The following is a 16,421-nucleotide window of genomic DNA, read 5'->3' on the forward strand; positions in this document are numbered from 1 at the left end:
AGTCTGCTTGCTTCGGTGAGTTCCAGCATCTTGATTCCTTGTTCCAGCTTGTCTTGGTTTCCTGGTTCCTGACTTCAGATCGGCTAGCGGTGATTCCTGGTATTGACTTCGGACTGGCAAGTGGTGATCACTCGGTGTGTGACCTCGGACTGGTAAGTGGTGACCCTCTGGTACTCGACCTTGGACTTCCTTCTGACCATCGTCTCCAAGGGCCTACCTAAGTCCCAGCGGCCCGGGTCCCTACGGGCTCCTCCCGGGGGGACCACGGACTTCCAGGGGTGAAGCTCGAGTCAGCCCTTGCACCGTACGTTTGCTCCTTGACCTCTCAAAGGTCCACCTAAGTCCCAGCGGTCCGGGTCCCTATGGGCTCCTCCCGCGGGGACCGCGGACCTCCAGCGGTGAAGCCACACCTTGCTCCCCAACGTCACGACTCTTCGTCTGCCTCCACAGCCATGCCTGTCTACAGTGCCAAGGATCCACTGCTCACATCTTCGGTTCCTGCCTCGCCACCCAACGGGAGAACCTACGGATCTTCCGCCAAGGTATACCATCCTCCCGTCGGCCCAAGGGTCTACAAGCCTGAGCATAACAGATTGCCAAGTCCATGGACCCGGCGGAGGTATCTGCCTGTCAGGCCATTTCGGGAATGGCCCAGCGCCTGAAGGACCAGCAACAGACCCTCGATGCCCTGGTCTCTGCGGTACAGGGTCTGACCCAACGCCTTGAGGCATTAGGGCCCATGAACCCTGTGCTGCCGTCTCTGTCTGGGGCTCAAGGGGGCCGCCCTACTCAGCCACACACCAACCAGGCCTCCGGAGGCAACCTGGGGCAAGTAACTCCCGGCGCCTTCTCGCTACGCCGGAGATGCGAAGTTGTGTCGAGGATTCCTCAGCCAGTGCCAGGTTCGCTTTTCCTTGCTGCCTGCGCAGTTTCCCAGCGACCTGGTCAAAACCAGCTACATCATGTCCCTGCTCAATGGAAACCCCTGATCTGGGCCTCTCATCTGTGGGAGAGAAGGGATCCAGTCTTTGAAGACCTGAGTCAGTTTCTGTTGGCTTTCTGGCAGATGTTTGATGAACCCGTCCGCAAATCCACTGCGGTCTCAGAACTGCTCCGATTGCGTCAGGGTACTCGGACTGTGGCCGAGTATGCAACGGAATTCCGTACCCTGGACGCAGAGCTGAATTGGAGGGAAGATTTCCTGCACGGAATCTTCTTGGAAGGCCTAGCCTCGCGTCTTCAAAATGAGCTTGCAGCGAGAGAACTCCCAGACGACCTCGATGGCATGATAGAGTTGGCCAATCAAGTGGATCGTCAGATGCGGTTCCGCCTTACAGTGGTTAAGGCAGCGAGGAGGCCCTCACCTCCATCCAAGAGTGTCTCTGAAGTCCCTCGGGCACCCGCCGATGAACCCATGGAGTTGGGTCGCAGGAGAGTGCTTTTATTGTGGCGCGACAGGCCATCGAATAGCCGCCTGCCCAGCACGACCGGAAAACTCTCGGGCCTAGGACCTGAAGGAGGTCTCTTCCTGGGCCGTACTGCACCCGCACCTCCACTAACATTGCCAGTGGCGTTAACTGCTAAAGAAGGGGTCTTCCACAAGCTAGCTCTAGTGGACTCCAGCACCAGCAGCAATTTTATAATGAAAGGCCTGGTGGAACACAAAGATTCCACAAATCCGCCTCTCTGTCCCTATGGTCATCTCTTCGATCCAAGGGAAGCCTCTTCCAGAACAGGTGACACACACCACGATTCCCGTCCAGCTGAGGGCCGGGGCCCTGCATCAGGAACAGATGTCGTTCTATGTCTTGGATTATTCCATCCATCCGATCGTCCTAGGTCTTCCTTGGCTCCAGGATCACGAGCCCCAGTTTGATTGGAAGACTTTGCAGCTGGCTCGTTGGGGGCCGAATTGCCACGGTAATTGCCTCCACTCTGTGGTGCCAGTATCCTGTTCCCTAACTTCCACCTTCCTTCCAGGCCTGCCAGCCCCTTATGCCGCATACGTGGATGTTTTCTCGAAACAGAAGGCCGAAATACTGCCATCACATTGATCCCTCGATTGTGCCATCAATCTTCTCCCAGGAGCGGAGCCTTCTTGAGGACGCACCTATGCCCTCTTTCCGGCCGAGACACAGGCCATGAAGGAGTATATGGAGGAAAATCTGGAGAGAGGATTCATCCAGAAATCACAGTCCCCAGCAGAGGCCGGGTTCTTCTTCGTCGCCAAGAAGGATGGAAGTCTGCGCTTTTACATTGACTACAGGGGCCTGAATGCAATAACAGTCAAGGACCGTTATCCGTTACCCCTCATCTCAGAACTCTTCGACCGGTTGCAAGGAGCACAGATCTTCTCCAAGCTGGATCTCTGGGAAGCCTACAACTTGATCCGTATTAAGGAGGGCGATGAGTGGAAGACGGCCTTCAATACCCGAGACGGCCACTACAAGTATTTAGTGATGCCTTTTGGGCTCTGTAATGCCCCTGCGGTGTTCCAGAACACTATGAATGAGATACTCTCGACCTCTTGTACCGGTGCGTAGTCGTATACTTGGATGACATAATGATATTTTCAGATACCCTGACCGCTCACCGCCAGCACGTCATCCAAGTACTACAGCGCCTTAGAGAACACAAATTGTACACGAAGCTTGAAAAGTGCCTTTTTGAGCAGGAGTCCCTTCCCTTCCTGGGATACATAGTTTCCAGAGAAGGTTTTCGCATGGACCCTCAGAAGCTGAAAGCCATTCGGGAATGGCCGCAGCCGTCAGGACTAAAGGCACTCCAGAGGTTTCTGGTTTTCGCGAACTACTATCGATCTTTTATCCTGCATTATGCGACCATCGTTGCCCCGATGACAGCCCTGACCCAGAAAGGTGCGGACCCCAAAAAGTGGCCTCCTGCGGCAGAGGCCGTATTTCGTCGCCTCAAGGAGGCATTCTTGTTACAGCCGTGCATCCGGATCCGCAGCGGCCGTTTGTCATCGAAGTGGACGCATCCTCAGAAGGCGTAGGCGCCGTTCTGAGCCAGACCTCCGAAAAACATAAGCCACGTCTGTGTGCTTTCATCTCACGCCTGTTCTCCCTGGCCGAGCGGAACTACGCCATAGGTGATAAGGAACTCTTGGCTATAAAGGTAGCCTTAGAAGAGTGGCGGCCATGGCTAGAGGGGGCACAACACCAGTTTATGGTCTACACGGACCACAAAAACTTAGAGTACCTGCAGCGGGCTCAACGACTCAACCCATGGCAGGCTCGTTGGGCCCTATTCTTCACTAGGTTCAACTTCGTCCTTCGCTACAGACCCGCTGGGAAGAATGTCAAGGCCGATGCCCTATCCCGTGTCTTTGAATCCACAGAAGGTACGGAGGATCCGCGGTTCATCATAGAACCATCCGTATCCACCTGTCTGCTACCACGACCATCCCTTCTGGGAAAACCCTGGTTCCACAGCATCTGCAGAAACATGTCCTAGCTTGGGCCCACGACTCCCGTTGTTCGGGCCATCCTGGACAATCCCAGACCTTACAAAACCTGCGCCGATACTATTGGTGGCCTAAAGTCAACAGGATGTCCGGGCTTACGTGGAGTCCTGTCAGGCATGTGCCCGCCACAAGAGGATCCATGGTGCGACCCCAGGCCTACTCCAGCCTTTACCAGCAACCGCAGAACCTTGGACTCATGTGGCCACCAACTTCCTGGTCGACCTGCCATTATCTAGTGGCAATACAGTCATATGGGTGGTCGTAGATCAATTCAGTAAAATGGCACATTTCGTGCCCCTCCCGGGGCTGCCGTCTGCTCCCCAGCTGGCCCAACTGTTCGTGCAGCATATCTTTCGGCTGCATGGCCTTCCTAAAAGCATCCTGTCAGATAGGGGACCTCAGTTTAATGCCAGGTTTTGGAGGGCCCTCTGCCAAAAGTTTGACATTACCTTAGACTATACATCGGGGTACCATCCTCAGTCTAATGGTCTGGCGGAGAGGACAAACCAGATGCTAAAACAATTCCTCCGATTTTATGTCAATGACAAACAGGATGATTGGTCCAGCCTACTACCCTGGGCGGAGTTCGCGCTTAACTCTCACCTCTCCTCTGCTACCGGGTCCTTGCCGTTTCAGATTGTATATGGGAGGCAGCCACGCCCACTGCTGCCAGTTCCCATCACAGTTACGTCCCCGGTAGCTCAACTTTTGGCAGATGAGTTACACCGTTTATGGATCTCCACACGACGTGTGTTGGTCCAAGCCAGTCAAGCCGCTAAAAGATACGCAGATCGGTGAAGAAGGCCTTACCCTCCGTTCAGGCCAGGCCAAAAGGTATGGCTAAATACTCAGTTCATCCGTTGGAAGCTGCCATCAACGCGACTGGCCCCGCATTTTATTGGACCTTTCCCCATCATTCGTCAGGTTGGAGCCGTCTCATATCAGCTTCGTCTGCCACCTTCCCTTAAGATACACAACACGTTCCATGTATCCCTCTTAAAGCCCTTGGTATTGTCTTGGCCCTCCAGCACGCCTTCAACTCCCCAACCTATTGCCTCCGAGGATGACCTCACTTTTCAAGTTCGCGAGGTCTTAGACAAAAGAAAGCATGGAAAGAAGTGGGAGTATCTCCTTGTGTGGGAGGGGTTCGGTCCTGAGGAAAACACCTGGGAACCGTTGGCCAACATCCTGGATAGCGGATTGCTCGAGCAATTTCACCGAGAACATCCAGCTAAACCCAGGCCTCCGGGAAGGCGCCCTAAAGAGGGGGTTACTGTTGTGTTCCGCACCCACGGACATGCGCAGGCGCAGCCCCCTACCTCGTCTCCCGACCGGACTCACGGCAGCGTCAGGGTCAACTGCCCTGCGCCAGGCGTGGCGGCGCGGGCCTTCGGGCTGGCCGTCAGGATCGGAGCCATACCTGCTCCTCCCTCATGGCCGCTGCTGCTCTCCTCCATGGCCCGGATCCAAGATGGCCGCCACCATCCTTAGGCGTGAGGCCGCGCCTCTTCGCTAGATTTAAAGGGACCTTATCCCTTTAATTGGCTCCAGCTGATTCCTATCCACAGGGCCAGAGGAAGTATAAAAGGAGACTTCCTCTGACCATTCCCTGACTTGGCAACGACTCTTGTGAGAGTTGTTTGAGTCTGCTTGCTTCGGTGAGTTCCAGCGTCTTGATTCCTTGTTCCAGCTTGTCTTGGTTTCCTGGTTCCTGACTTCAGATCGGCTAGCGGTGATTCCTGGTATTGACTTCGGACTGACAAGTGGTGATCCCTCGGTGTGTGACCTCGGACTGGTAAGCGGCGACACTCTGGCACTCGACCTTGGACTTCCTTCTGACCATCGTCTCCAAGGGCCCACCTAAGTCCCAGCGGCCCAGGTCCCTACAAGCTCCTCCCGAGGGGGACCATGGGCTTCCAGGGGTATAGCTTGAGTCAGCCCTTGCACCGTACATTTGCTCCTTGACCTCTCAAAGGTCCACCTAAGTCCCAGCGGTCCGGGTCCCTACGGGCTCCTACCGGGGGGGCCGCGGACCTCCAGCAGTGAAGCCACACCTTGCTCCCCGATGTCACGACTCTTCGTCCACCTCCACAGTCACGCCTGTCTACAGTGCCGAGGGTCCACTGGTCACATTTTTGGTTCCTGCCTCGCCACCTGACGGGAAACCCCCTATGGATCTTCCGCCAAGGTATACCATCCTCCCATTGGTCCAAGGGTCCACAAGCCTGAGCATAACACATACACATCACCCGTAACACCAGATTGAGACTCCAGGAAGGACAGGGATTCCGGACGATGTCGGGATACGCTGCCAAGTGAACTCCATGTACCTTACCCCGAAAATAAACCAGGGCCACCTGGCTTGTTTTGGCCAGACTAGCCTGCAAAAAGGCCAAGACATTGCTCACAGAGGCATGAGTGGGGACCATCTCGTGTTCCATGTACCAATACTCAAAAATATCCTACACACCGACATAAGCCAGGAAGGTAGAGGTCTTTCTGGACTGCAAAAGAGTAGCAACCACCACATCTGAATAACCTTTACTCCTTAAGCATTCCCTCTCAAAAGCCATGCTGCTAGACAAAAGCGATCTGCCCTTCCAAACTCACGGGACCTTGTCAGAGAAGATCCAGCCAGAGTGGAAACCTCAATGGACTGTCCATGGCTAGGTTTACGTGGTCCGCAAACCACGGCCACCTCAGCCATTCTGGCGAGGATTATGTCCCCTCGGTGAATCTCTACTCTGCACAACACCTTGCCGATTAGTGGCCATGGCGGGAACACGTATAGGAGAACATCTGATGGCCAAGGGAGGACCAGAGCGTCCACCCCTTCTGTGCCTGTCTCCCGACGCTGACTGAAGAACCTTGGAGCTTTAGCATTGTGAAAGGTCGCCATCAGATCCATGCAGGGGTGGCCCCACCTGTTGCATATAAGGCAAAAGGCTCCTCCGACAGCATCCACTCACCGGGATCCAGGCAGCGCCAACTCAGGAAGTCCACTTGAACATTGTCCTTGCCTGCAATATGAGAGGATGCTATCCTTTGCAGATGCAGCTCCACCCGATTGATCAATTCCCAGGCTTCCAGGGCTACTGCTCTGCTCGTGGTGCCTCCGTGGTGATTTATATAAGCCACTGTTGTCGCATTGTCTGACAGGACCCTCACCGGGGAAGACGTGCTTGAAGAGCAAGATGCACAGCTCTGGTCTCCAACCGACTGACTGGCCACGAGGACTCCATCTTCAACCATTGGCCCTGGACCGATCTGCCTTGGCAGACGTCACCCCAACCAGAAAGATTGGCATCCATGGTCACTACCACCCAACAGGGAACCTTCAGGTCTACCCCTCTGCGAAGCCTGTCCTGTGTGGACCACGCAGAGCTGGTAAGCGGAAGCGGTAGCTAAAACTGCCATTAAACCATGCTGGTAATAGCTTTGTCTTCCTTCTGCCTTTTTTAATGCAAGGAATACATTATATCTGGGCTTCCAAATACCAATGTCCAGTGTCATGCAAAGTTTTAACCATTGCAACCACTCCTTTTAGAATTTTTTAAAACTATTTTTCTCAACAGCCACGAAGGATATTTTATGTAGGTTTCGGGACTATTATAAGGATCTATATATGTCGGATCACTGGGATTCGGAAGCATGCGCTAGCTTCTGTGAGCAGCTAAACCTCCCCCGCTTGACTAGCGATCAGCGAAATCGGTTAAATAGCCCAGTGACATTAGCTGAAATACAATCGGTTATTCGGGGGGCTAAGGCCCTTAAGGCACCGGGCCCTGATGGGTATGGGGCAGAATTTTATAAATGTTTAATAGACCTTGTGGGGGACCCCTTGGTGCAGGTGGTAGCAGCCCTAGCGGACAGAGGGTCCTTCCCCACTCATGCTAATATGGCTAATATTGTTTTGATACCCAAACCGGGGAAGGACACACTGGCACCTGAATCTTATCGTCCCATTTCATTATTGAATTTTGACCAGAAGCTCATCGCTAAAGTGATGGCAGACCATCTTTCCGCTATCCTTCCAACCCTAGTAGGGGCAGATCAGGTGGGTTTCGTTCGTAAGCGCTACGCGCTGACTAATATACGTAAAGTCCTAGCAGCAATGAACATGTGTCAGCAGATGGGGGCCCCCTTCCTCGCCGTGAGTTTTGACGCTGAAAAGGCGTTTGATAGGGTGGAGTGGGGTTACCTTTTCTGGGTCTTAAGGCAGATGGGATTTGAGGGACTTTTTCTTAGTGTAGTGAGTCTTTTGTACCAAGACCCGGAAGCTACGGTGGTAGCCAATGGTTCCTCTTCGGAGGTTTTCTCTATTTCAAGAGGTACTAGACAAGGCTGTCCGCTGTCTCCTCTTTTATTTGTCCTCCAACTAGAACCTCTGCTACGAAAAATACAATTGGCCAAAACTGTTAAGGGGTTCAGACTCCAGTCCTCTACCTTTAAGTACGCTGCATTCGCTGATGACATTTTGGTTTTTCTTACTAACCCCCAAGAATCCCTTCCTCCCTTACTCCGGATTTTTTGGGCCTATGGCATTTTTTCAGGGTTTCGATTAAATCTTGATAAGTCGGCGGCCTTACCATTCCCTGATTCGTTAGAGACTGGGTGGGGGGAGGAATTTCCTTTACAATAGGCTGGTCTCTCTTTTAAATATCTTGGCATTGTCATACCCAGGGACCTCTCCCAAATATATAAATTGAATGTTTTACCCTTATTAAAATCCACCCAGGATAAATTGGCTGCTTGGGCGGGATTACCTCTCTCCTTGGGGGGTAGAGTCCATCTGTTTAAAATGATTATTTTGCCAAAGTGGCTATATTTATTTCAGAATCTGCCCCTACACTTAAGGACAGTGGAGATTAAACAGTTAGATAGGGCCCAACGACATTTCTATTGGAGGGGAGGGAAATCTCGGGTCCCGTTGGTGTGGATGCAGGAGCGCTGGGGACGGGGAGGCTTGGGAGTCCCGGACTTGGCCTTATATAATTTAGCCAGCAATTTGAGATTGATTAGGGACTGGTTGTTAACCTCTTCCACGGTTATCAATCTCTCTGCGGATGTGGAACTGGCTGCTTCTACATCCCTACATTTTGTACTACAAGCCCCGGCCAGTTCGATACCTAGCTATCTGGGGCGGAATGTATTAATTGGCCCTATTCAGACTTCTTGGCTCCGGCTCACACGCCTTATACATGCCCCCCGCATTAATGCATGGTTCCTACCAGTTCGGGGGAATCCAGATTTTTCCCCGGGTACTCAAATTGCGGCATTCCATGGCTGGCGTGCAAGGGGTATTTCTTTATTGGGACATGTACTCTCTCCTGAGGGGGCGCTTTTATCTTTTGCTGAACTTGGGGAGCTATATGGTATTCCTAAAGCCGATGTCTTTTCTTACCTACAGCTGAAACATTATGTGCATTCGCTTTCACCAGATGTTAGGCAGCCCTCTCATTTCCACGCATTGGATTCTCTGTTTTCCTTTACCCGGGTGCAGGTACCTTCATTATCCCGATATTATACAAGGCTCAAGCAATTGACTGAAGTAGATACCTGTTCTATTCTAGTTCAGCGGTGGAATGGTGATGGGTTGTTTGCAATTAATGGATATATAATCAAAGCTGGCTTCAGGCGGATTTCCCAACTTTCGGTGAACTCATATTTTAGAGAGATGCAATATAAATTTTTTCGGAGAAGTTATATATCGGCACAGGGGGCGTTTCATTTACAAATTTCACCCTCCCCAGCCTGTGCTCAGTGTGGAAACCTGCGGGGCATGTTGTCTCACGCCTTTTGGGAGTGCCCATTGGTTCACCGTATGTGGAGCCGGCTGGTTCATTATTTGGAGGGTTTGCTGGGAGTCATTATCCCGGTGTCCCCCCTGTGGCTTCTTTTTGGTTGCATTTCTCCATTACGTGTTCGAGATTGGGGAACCCGCTTGCTTATCCACAAGGCCTGTTTAGTGGGGAAGAAAGTGATATTACTGCATTGGCGAGAGATCTCTGCTCCTTCATATTGGACTTGGCGCAACTGCTTCCATCGAATGATGCTTTTAGATGCAGCGACTATGCGCTTATCTCCACGACACCGAAAGCGCTTTCTGGATGTATGGGACGTATATTTGCAATCTCTACCACAGGGTGTCCGAAGTTCGATTCTCAATGAGGGACTGTAAAGTGAACTCTAAGGACTGAACGGTGATTTTTTACTGACTCGTTTCTTCTCAGATTTATGGACTGGTGAGGGATCTGGGCTCCTTTTGAGGAGTCTGGCATTAACAGGGGACTCGGGAGGGTGGGGGGAGGGTATTAGGGTGGGTCAGTATGAGGTTTACTCGGGAGTTTTTGTAACTTTTATAGGATGGTGGTGAAGAGTAAAGCTGCCTTCCGAGTTGTATTAATTTTGATAAAACAATAAAAACCGTATTTACAAAACTATTTTTCTCATTCTATCATAGTCTCCCTTTTTAAATGTATATGCTACAGATAACACTTATCCACCTAAGTAGTACTTTCTATGTGAAAAGCCAGCTAAGATCTAGCTTCATCATTTTGCTATAAATATAGCAAGATTCCGCAATGTGTGCTATTTTACTGCAAGTGCTTAGATAGACTTTTACCACTTTTCGGACTGCTGCTAATGAGAGAGAGACAGACAGAGAGAGAGAGCCCAGTCAGAGTAATGAACATCACAATAGACCACAGTGAAAATTTGATGTGATTTGGAGTGATGACAGGTACACAAAGACGAGATTTGTACATTGTACTCTCAACCTAGTTTTTTTTTGTTTTTTTTTTTTTTAATTTATAGTTTATTAATTTCTTATACATTTTACAATGACAAAAAACAAAGAATATTTATGGATTACAAAAGCAATTTCTAACAACTTCAAAAGAAACTTTTACTTGTAATTCCAAATTTCATAGTCCACATTATAGGGGAGCTTATAAAGAAAGAAAAAATTATAACAGAAATCACAATATTGTGTTTTGGAGGAATAACATTTTTCACCAGTTAATTCACCCCAACTGGAGCCGTCAATATGTACTCATCCCCCCTTATCTACTAGAAATACTTCTAGGTGTGCAGGTTCCAAAAAAATAAATTTATTTTTAAGAAAAGTGACTCTCAACCTAGTTTGATAGCAACTAGGTAGAGAGTGCATCAAGCTAGGTCAAGAGTACATTGTACAAATATCATCTTTTTATACCTTTCATCACTCCAAATCACATCAAATCTTCACTGTGACTACTGTGCTGTTCATACCTCTGACTGGGCATCTAAACTTGCCCCACCAAAATCTCAGCCCAAGTTCAGAATGGCCCCTCTTACAGCGGTATAAAAAGTTGACTAATATGTGTGCCTCCCCAGAGGTGCTCTCTCTTTCTCCTCCCCCAAGCCTCTCCCCTTCTCCTCTCCCTGTCCGAGATGGGATTTGTGATTTTTATCGCAAATCCCAATTCTAGCATAACACTTCCGGCATTAAATCATGCAATAGCGTGCATTACGCTGTCACACGCAACGCTGAATACCCCTCATTTTCATAAACTCCACCCAAACTCCTCCCTTTTGACTACATTTTTAAAATTTGCATACGCATCTCGTGATGCTTTATCGCATGCGTTATGGCATTATCGCAGGTGTTAGAGCCCTAATGCCCGTGATAAGGCTCTAACGCGATTTGATAAATGACCCTCTAAGTTACTTAGCTGGCTGGCTTCTCAATCTTCACATCTAGGGATATTCTGAAAACCTGACTTGTTTGTGGCTCTTGAGGACTGGAAGTACATATCACCTTTTTACAGTACAGGACTGATTATCATTCTTCAGGTGTTGTCTACATATTACAGTGCCCTTGCCCACAACTATATGTGGGAAAAAACTATCAGATCTTAATAAACAGACTCACTGAACAAAGAGCTACCTTAGGCATTCCCTGGCAAATGTACCTTTAGTTGCACATTTTGATGCATGCTGACACACGTTTTCAGTCTTGAGATTTTGTATCTTTGATAAGGTCATCCACACTGGCATGGAGGAGACTTGGCTAATAAGATTCTGAGTTTGGAACAACAGTGGATACACTATTTGCAATCTTTGGAACAAGATATCTTTTTTCTTATCATGTTATATGATATATGATCTCTGTAGAATGAATTGCAGTAATTGAGTGTTGCCTAGTCCCTTTAGGCTTTTTCTGATCATGTACCACTCAGCTGATTTATCAAATGAAGATGAAGTCTTTCCATACAGCTGTTTGTCAGATGAGAACAAGGCTATCTGCATGCCCTCTTTGAAGTGATATAAGAGACTTCAGCTCGGCATTAGACTCCATTTTGATGCATTTTACTGTATTGACTCCAAAGACATCCACTACTTTTTTGCATAAGATAAAGTGTGTCTTGTCCTATTATTTCCTCTGAAGCAGGCAATGCCAAAACATCGGTTGATGCTGAGACTTTTGTTGTCCTGTTCAGACTCAGACATCTGCAGCCAGCAGTCTCTTTTATGTATTCACCTGTTGATCAGTTGTTTGGGAGATGCACTCATAGTAAAGAGACTCTGTTTCTGCCTTCCACATTGGATGGGCGGTGGTGCTTACACCTCATTTTCATGCTTTAAAAGAAATCTAAATACTGGATAACACTCTCTACCCAGGGGTAAATGATTGATCCCATCCAGCAAAGCAAGAAATAGCTACTGATAATTTGGAGTATCTGATATCCCCTGTATCTGTTTTTAGTTGTGTTTCCACATAAACACTTCAAGATAGCATTCTATTGTACACAGCTCCTTTCTTTATCTCTACAGCAGCCCCATTATTTCAGCTTGTGATTTACCTTATTTTTTATTTGGGGATTCTCAGTGCTGTGTTTTGTTTCTACTGTATATGTAATAAGGTCATGTGTACAGCAAAACAAATCTTGACTCCATTGTGAAGGAAAGCTGAGCAGCTTGTAAAATCAAACAGGTGAATTTTCAAGGGAGCTATGCATACAAATGTAACATATTATCGTGACAGTTTTCAAAAGCTATTTACCTGCGTTAAATGCACTTACACATAATAAACCTATTGACAATTCAATGGCTTATGTTGCAGCAAATTTTCAAAGCCCACTTACATGGGTAAAATGCATTTACATGTGTTAAACCTAGTTTTAAGTGTGTAAATCCTTCTGAAAATTACCCCAAAGCCTATAGCACAACTAGGGATACTAATATGTCCATTTAAAACAGTCCCCGTAACAAAAAAAGACTCAAAATGTATTCAGAACAATCATATTATCTGTATGAGGATGTATACATTCAAATCTAATCGCATGGTTATGTAGTCACTAATGACCAATTGCCAATATGCAAAGGTACTTACTATTGTTCTCTGCGTAGATCCTTATAACCGGCAACATCTCAAAAAGAACTTTGGGCTTTGATTCGATCAGCTTCAAGTTTCTTCGATCCCAGCCAGCTCCTTCCAGGTACAGTCCATAAACATAGACTCCCTCGGTTGGAGGACTGGTGATGTCATCCTTCATCCACTTGGTGACCTCATTGCACAGCACCACGCTGTCTAAAGCCCACCCTTTGTTAGCACGAGTAATCTCCTGTTTATAGAGATAGACAGGGATTTAAGGGCTATAGCATATCACAGGAGGAACAAGTAAAGATGATCTTAACCACTGCATTTTCACCACCATATTTCAAAAATATAAATATGATTAAATTGTAGACAGATTTAACAACAGAACCAAAGAAATACATCACAGAAAAGCTGCTAAGTTAAAAATGTTTGTAGGAATAATACATTTTTTTTATTGGGTCAAACTGAAAGCCCAATAATATTACAAAACATTTTGTAAAATAAATATTAAAAGGAAGCAGTTCCATGTTTTCTCAACACTAACTGTAAGATGAGGTATTTTTGCATATTTATTTTTTTATAACATTTATGTAGTCTTTTTGGAAATAAAGGGGGTAATATGCTGGAATTTTAAATCGTTCGCTCAAGTACACACATAGGGGCAGATTTACAAAAAATGCGCGTTCGCGTACTTTTGTTGGCGCACCAGTCGCAAACAAAAGTACGCTGGATTTTAGCAGATACGCGCGTAGCCGCGCGTATCTGCTAAAATCCAGGATCGGCGCACGCAAGGCTGCCGATGTCGTGTAGCCGGCGCGTGCCGAGCCGCACAGCCTGCCTCCGTTCCCTCCAAGGCCGCTCCGAAATCGGAGCGTCCTCGGAGGGAACTCGCTTTCGCGCTCCCCTCACCTTCCCCCTCCCTTCCTCTATCTAACCCACCCCCCCGGCCCTATCTAAACCCCCCCCCACCTTTGTCCGGGGATTTACGCCTCCCGGAGGGGAGAAGTAAATCCCCGTGCGCCAGCGGGTCGCTAGTGCGCCGAGACGCGACCCGGGGGCGGTTCCGGAGGGCGCGGCCACGCCCCCGGACTGCCCCAGGCCGAAACCACGCCCCCAGGCCTGCCCCTGAAACGCCGCATCCCGCCCCCAAAGCGCCGCGATCGGCCCCGCCCCCGTCATGCCCCCGACAAAAAATCCCGGGGCTTACGCGAGTCCCGGGGCTCTGCGCGTGCCGGCGCGCCTATGGGAAATAGGCGCGCCGGCGCGCAAGGCCCTGCTCGCGTAAATCCAGGCGGATTTACGCGAGCAGGGCTTTTAAAATCCGCCCCTTACTATTCAAATATGCCTATTGCATGTATGTGTGCTCCTAATTTTAAGGGGTTACATAAAGAAATGTTAGTGTATCTTTCCTTAGGACTTGTCAGCTTTTACACGTGCAAGTGAGCACATTTTAAAATATGTGCACGTGAAAGAAATAACCAGTTTTCCCATTTAGTCCACCAGTTTGCAAGCCTATCTCCAGGTCTTCTCTGGTTCTTCAGCCTGCACTTCCCCCCCCCCCCCTCCTGTTTATCCAGACCCCTCACCCAGTTTTTGGCTATAATGAGTTTTATTCTGATTTATACCTGAAAAAGAGCAGAAGTAAATATGGGCAGATATCAGCCCGAAGCATGCTGCATTTGCTGGATTTAAAATCGAGAATTATGTCCCTCCCCAAATTCGCCCTTTCACTCACACATATGTGTGTAATTTTCCAGTTTTAAAATAAGAGCTGCTTGCGCATATAGAGGTGGATTTTAAAAGGGTTATGCACGTATATTACATGCGTAACCCCGAAAACCTGCTCCTGCGCACGCTGAGCCTATTTTGCATTTCAAGCCCTGGGACGCGTGTAAGTCCCAGGGCTTGAAAAAATGGGCGGGGCATGGCTTGGGCATAGCCAGAGGCCTCTCCACTGCTGCTGGGCCCGGGGATCGTGTGCCGGCACTCGGCCAGCGCGCGCAACCTACGCCTGCCCAGAGGCAGGCGTAAATAAAAAATTAAGGTGGGGGGGATTTAGGTAGGGCTGGGGGGTGGGTTAGATAGGGGAAGGTCGGGGACGGCGGGAACAGGGAAAGCCATCGGGGCTTCCCTAGGGCTCGCTCACGCAAGGTGCACAAGTGTGCACCCCCTTGCATGCGCCGACCCCGGATTTTATAACATGCAGGATTTGAAAATCCCTACTGGCTGACCTCCTCTGAGTTATCCAGCTAAGTAGTTAGCTAGATAAAACTTAGCTAGATAACTTGGAGGAACTCTGGGGATGTTTCTGGGTACAGTTAAGTTAGTTGAATAAGTTATCTGGTTAACGCTGGTTGTGCCATAGAGAAGTCCTAAAGTTAGCTGAATAAACTTATCTGGCTAACTTCAAGATAGCAAGGTGTATACACTGGCGCAGCTAACTTTGCCAGTTGCCTAGCCAATGAATATGGACCTCTACATATCATAAAGGCAATACTCAAAGCTAAGTATCATGGGCTGTTCGTTGTACGGAATTTCAGTCTGTTACATGCGACAGTTACTGAAGGTAAGGGGAAGAAAATAATCAGCAGTCCTTGGGAGGTGGAGGAGTCTGCCTTCACCTGTCTCATTGCAGTTAGAAATCCTTGAGGGTTAAAAAATCCTGTCATCCAAAAGCAGTCTGGCCGGCCTTCGAAGATCCAACAGGAAAACTGACGGTTTCTCTCCAGAAGTTCAGTAAACCAGAAACCAAGTGTGCTTGATGCCCAAGAGGCCTGGAAATGAAAGAAGAGAAATGAAGGAGAAAAAAAAATACATTCTTATACATTGTCCAGAACTGTTCCAGGCACTGAGATTCTTTGTTTATGAAGGTTGGAAAAAGAGAACTTGTTCTTTTAGCTATTTTTTTTTTTGAGAGAAAACATTCTCGAAAATCAGCAATGAATTTTAAAAATGTTATAGGTACAAAATATGAAACATAAGAAATGCCATACTGGATCAGATTAAAGGCCCATCAAGCCCAGCATCCTGTCTCCGACAGTGGCCAATCCAGGTAACAAGTAACTGATAGGTCCAATTCTTCTTGCTATATAACTAGGGGTAAGCAGTGGCTTTCAAATGTCTACATGGCTAATAGTGGTGTATGGAATTTTCCTACAGGAACTTGTCTAAACCCTTTTAAAACCCAGATATGCTAACTGCTTTCGCTGCATTCTCGGGGAAGAAATTTCACAGTTTGTTGTTTGCTCTATTACACTTTCCCGGTTCACCATGATTTGTATCAGTTCCTCTGCATTATCACTCAAAGAATTTTTCTGGTATAGGTATCTCCCCAACCAGGGGAGGATTGCAGGAAAATATCAGCCCGGGGGATATCTTTCAAAACCAGCCCACTGTAACTCACTCGTGCACTTTCTGTGCAGCACATGCTTCAACAGCTCCCAAAACTACACCGTCAACCCTTGAGAGGTACATACATCATGTGACCTGGAGCCTGGCAGAATTGAGACAAAAACCTCCCACAAATTTCATATTTTTCCTAAACAACTAACTATAGTTCACCTTACACCAGGG

General features: G+C 48.5%; 1 protein-coding gene across 1 annotated transcript in view; it reads right to left on the reverse strand.

Moving 5' to 3' along the window:
* The window catches only part of DNAH5 (dynein axonemal heavy chain 5), a 640,276-nt gene that overhangs the window by 3,972 nt on the left and 619,883 nt on the right, over nucleotides 1-16,421 (reverse strand). The window contains 2 exon segments of the mRNA XM_029590044.1: nucleotides 12,861-13,092; nucleotides 15,470-15,622. Of these exon segments, the coding sequence (XP_029445904.1) occupies nucleotides 12,861-13,092; nucleotides 15,470-15,622 (385 nt within the window).

The sequence above is a fragment of the Rhinatrema bivittatum genome, chromosome 2 (genome assembly GCF_901001135.1).
Source record: "Rhinatrema bivittatum chromosome 2, aRhiBiv1.1, whole genome shotgun sequence".
NCBI classification, from domain to species: Eukaryota; Metazoa; Chordata; class Amphibia; order Gymnophiona; family Rhinatrematidae; genus Rhinatrema; species Rhinatrema bivittatum.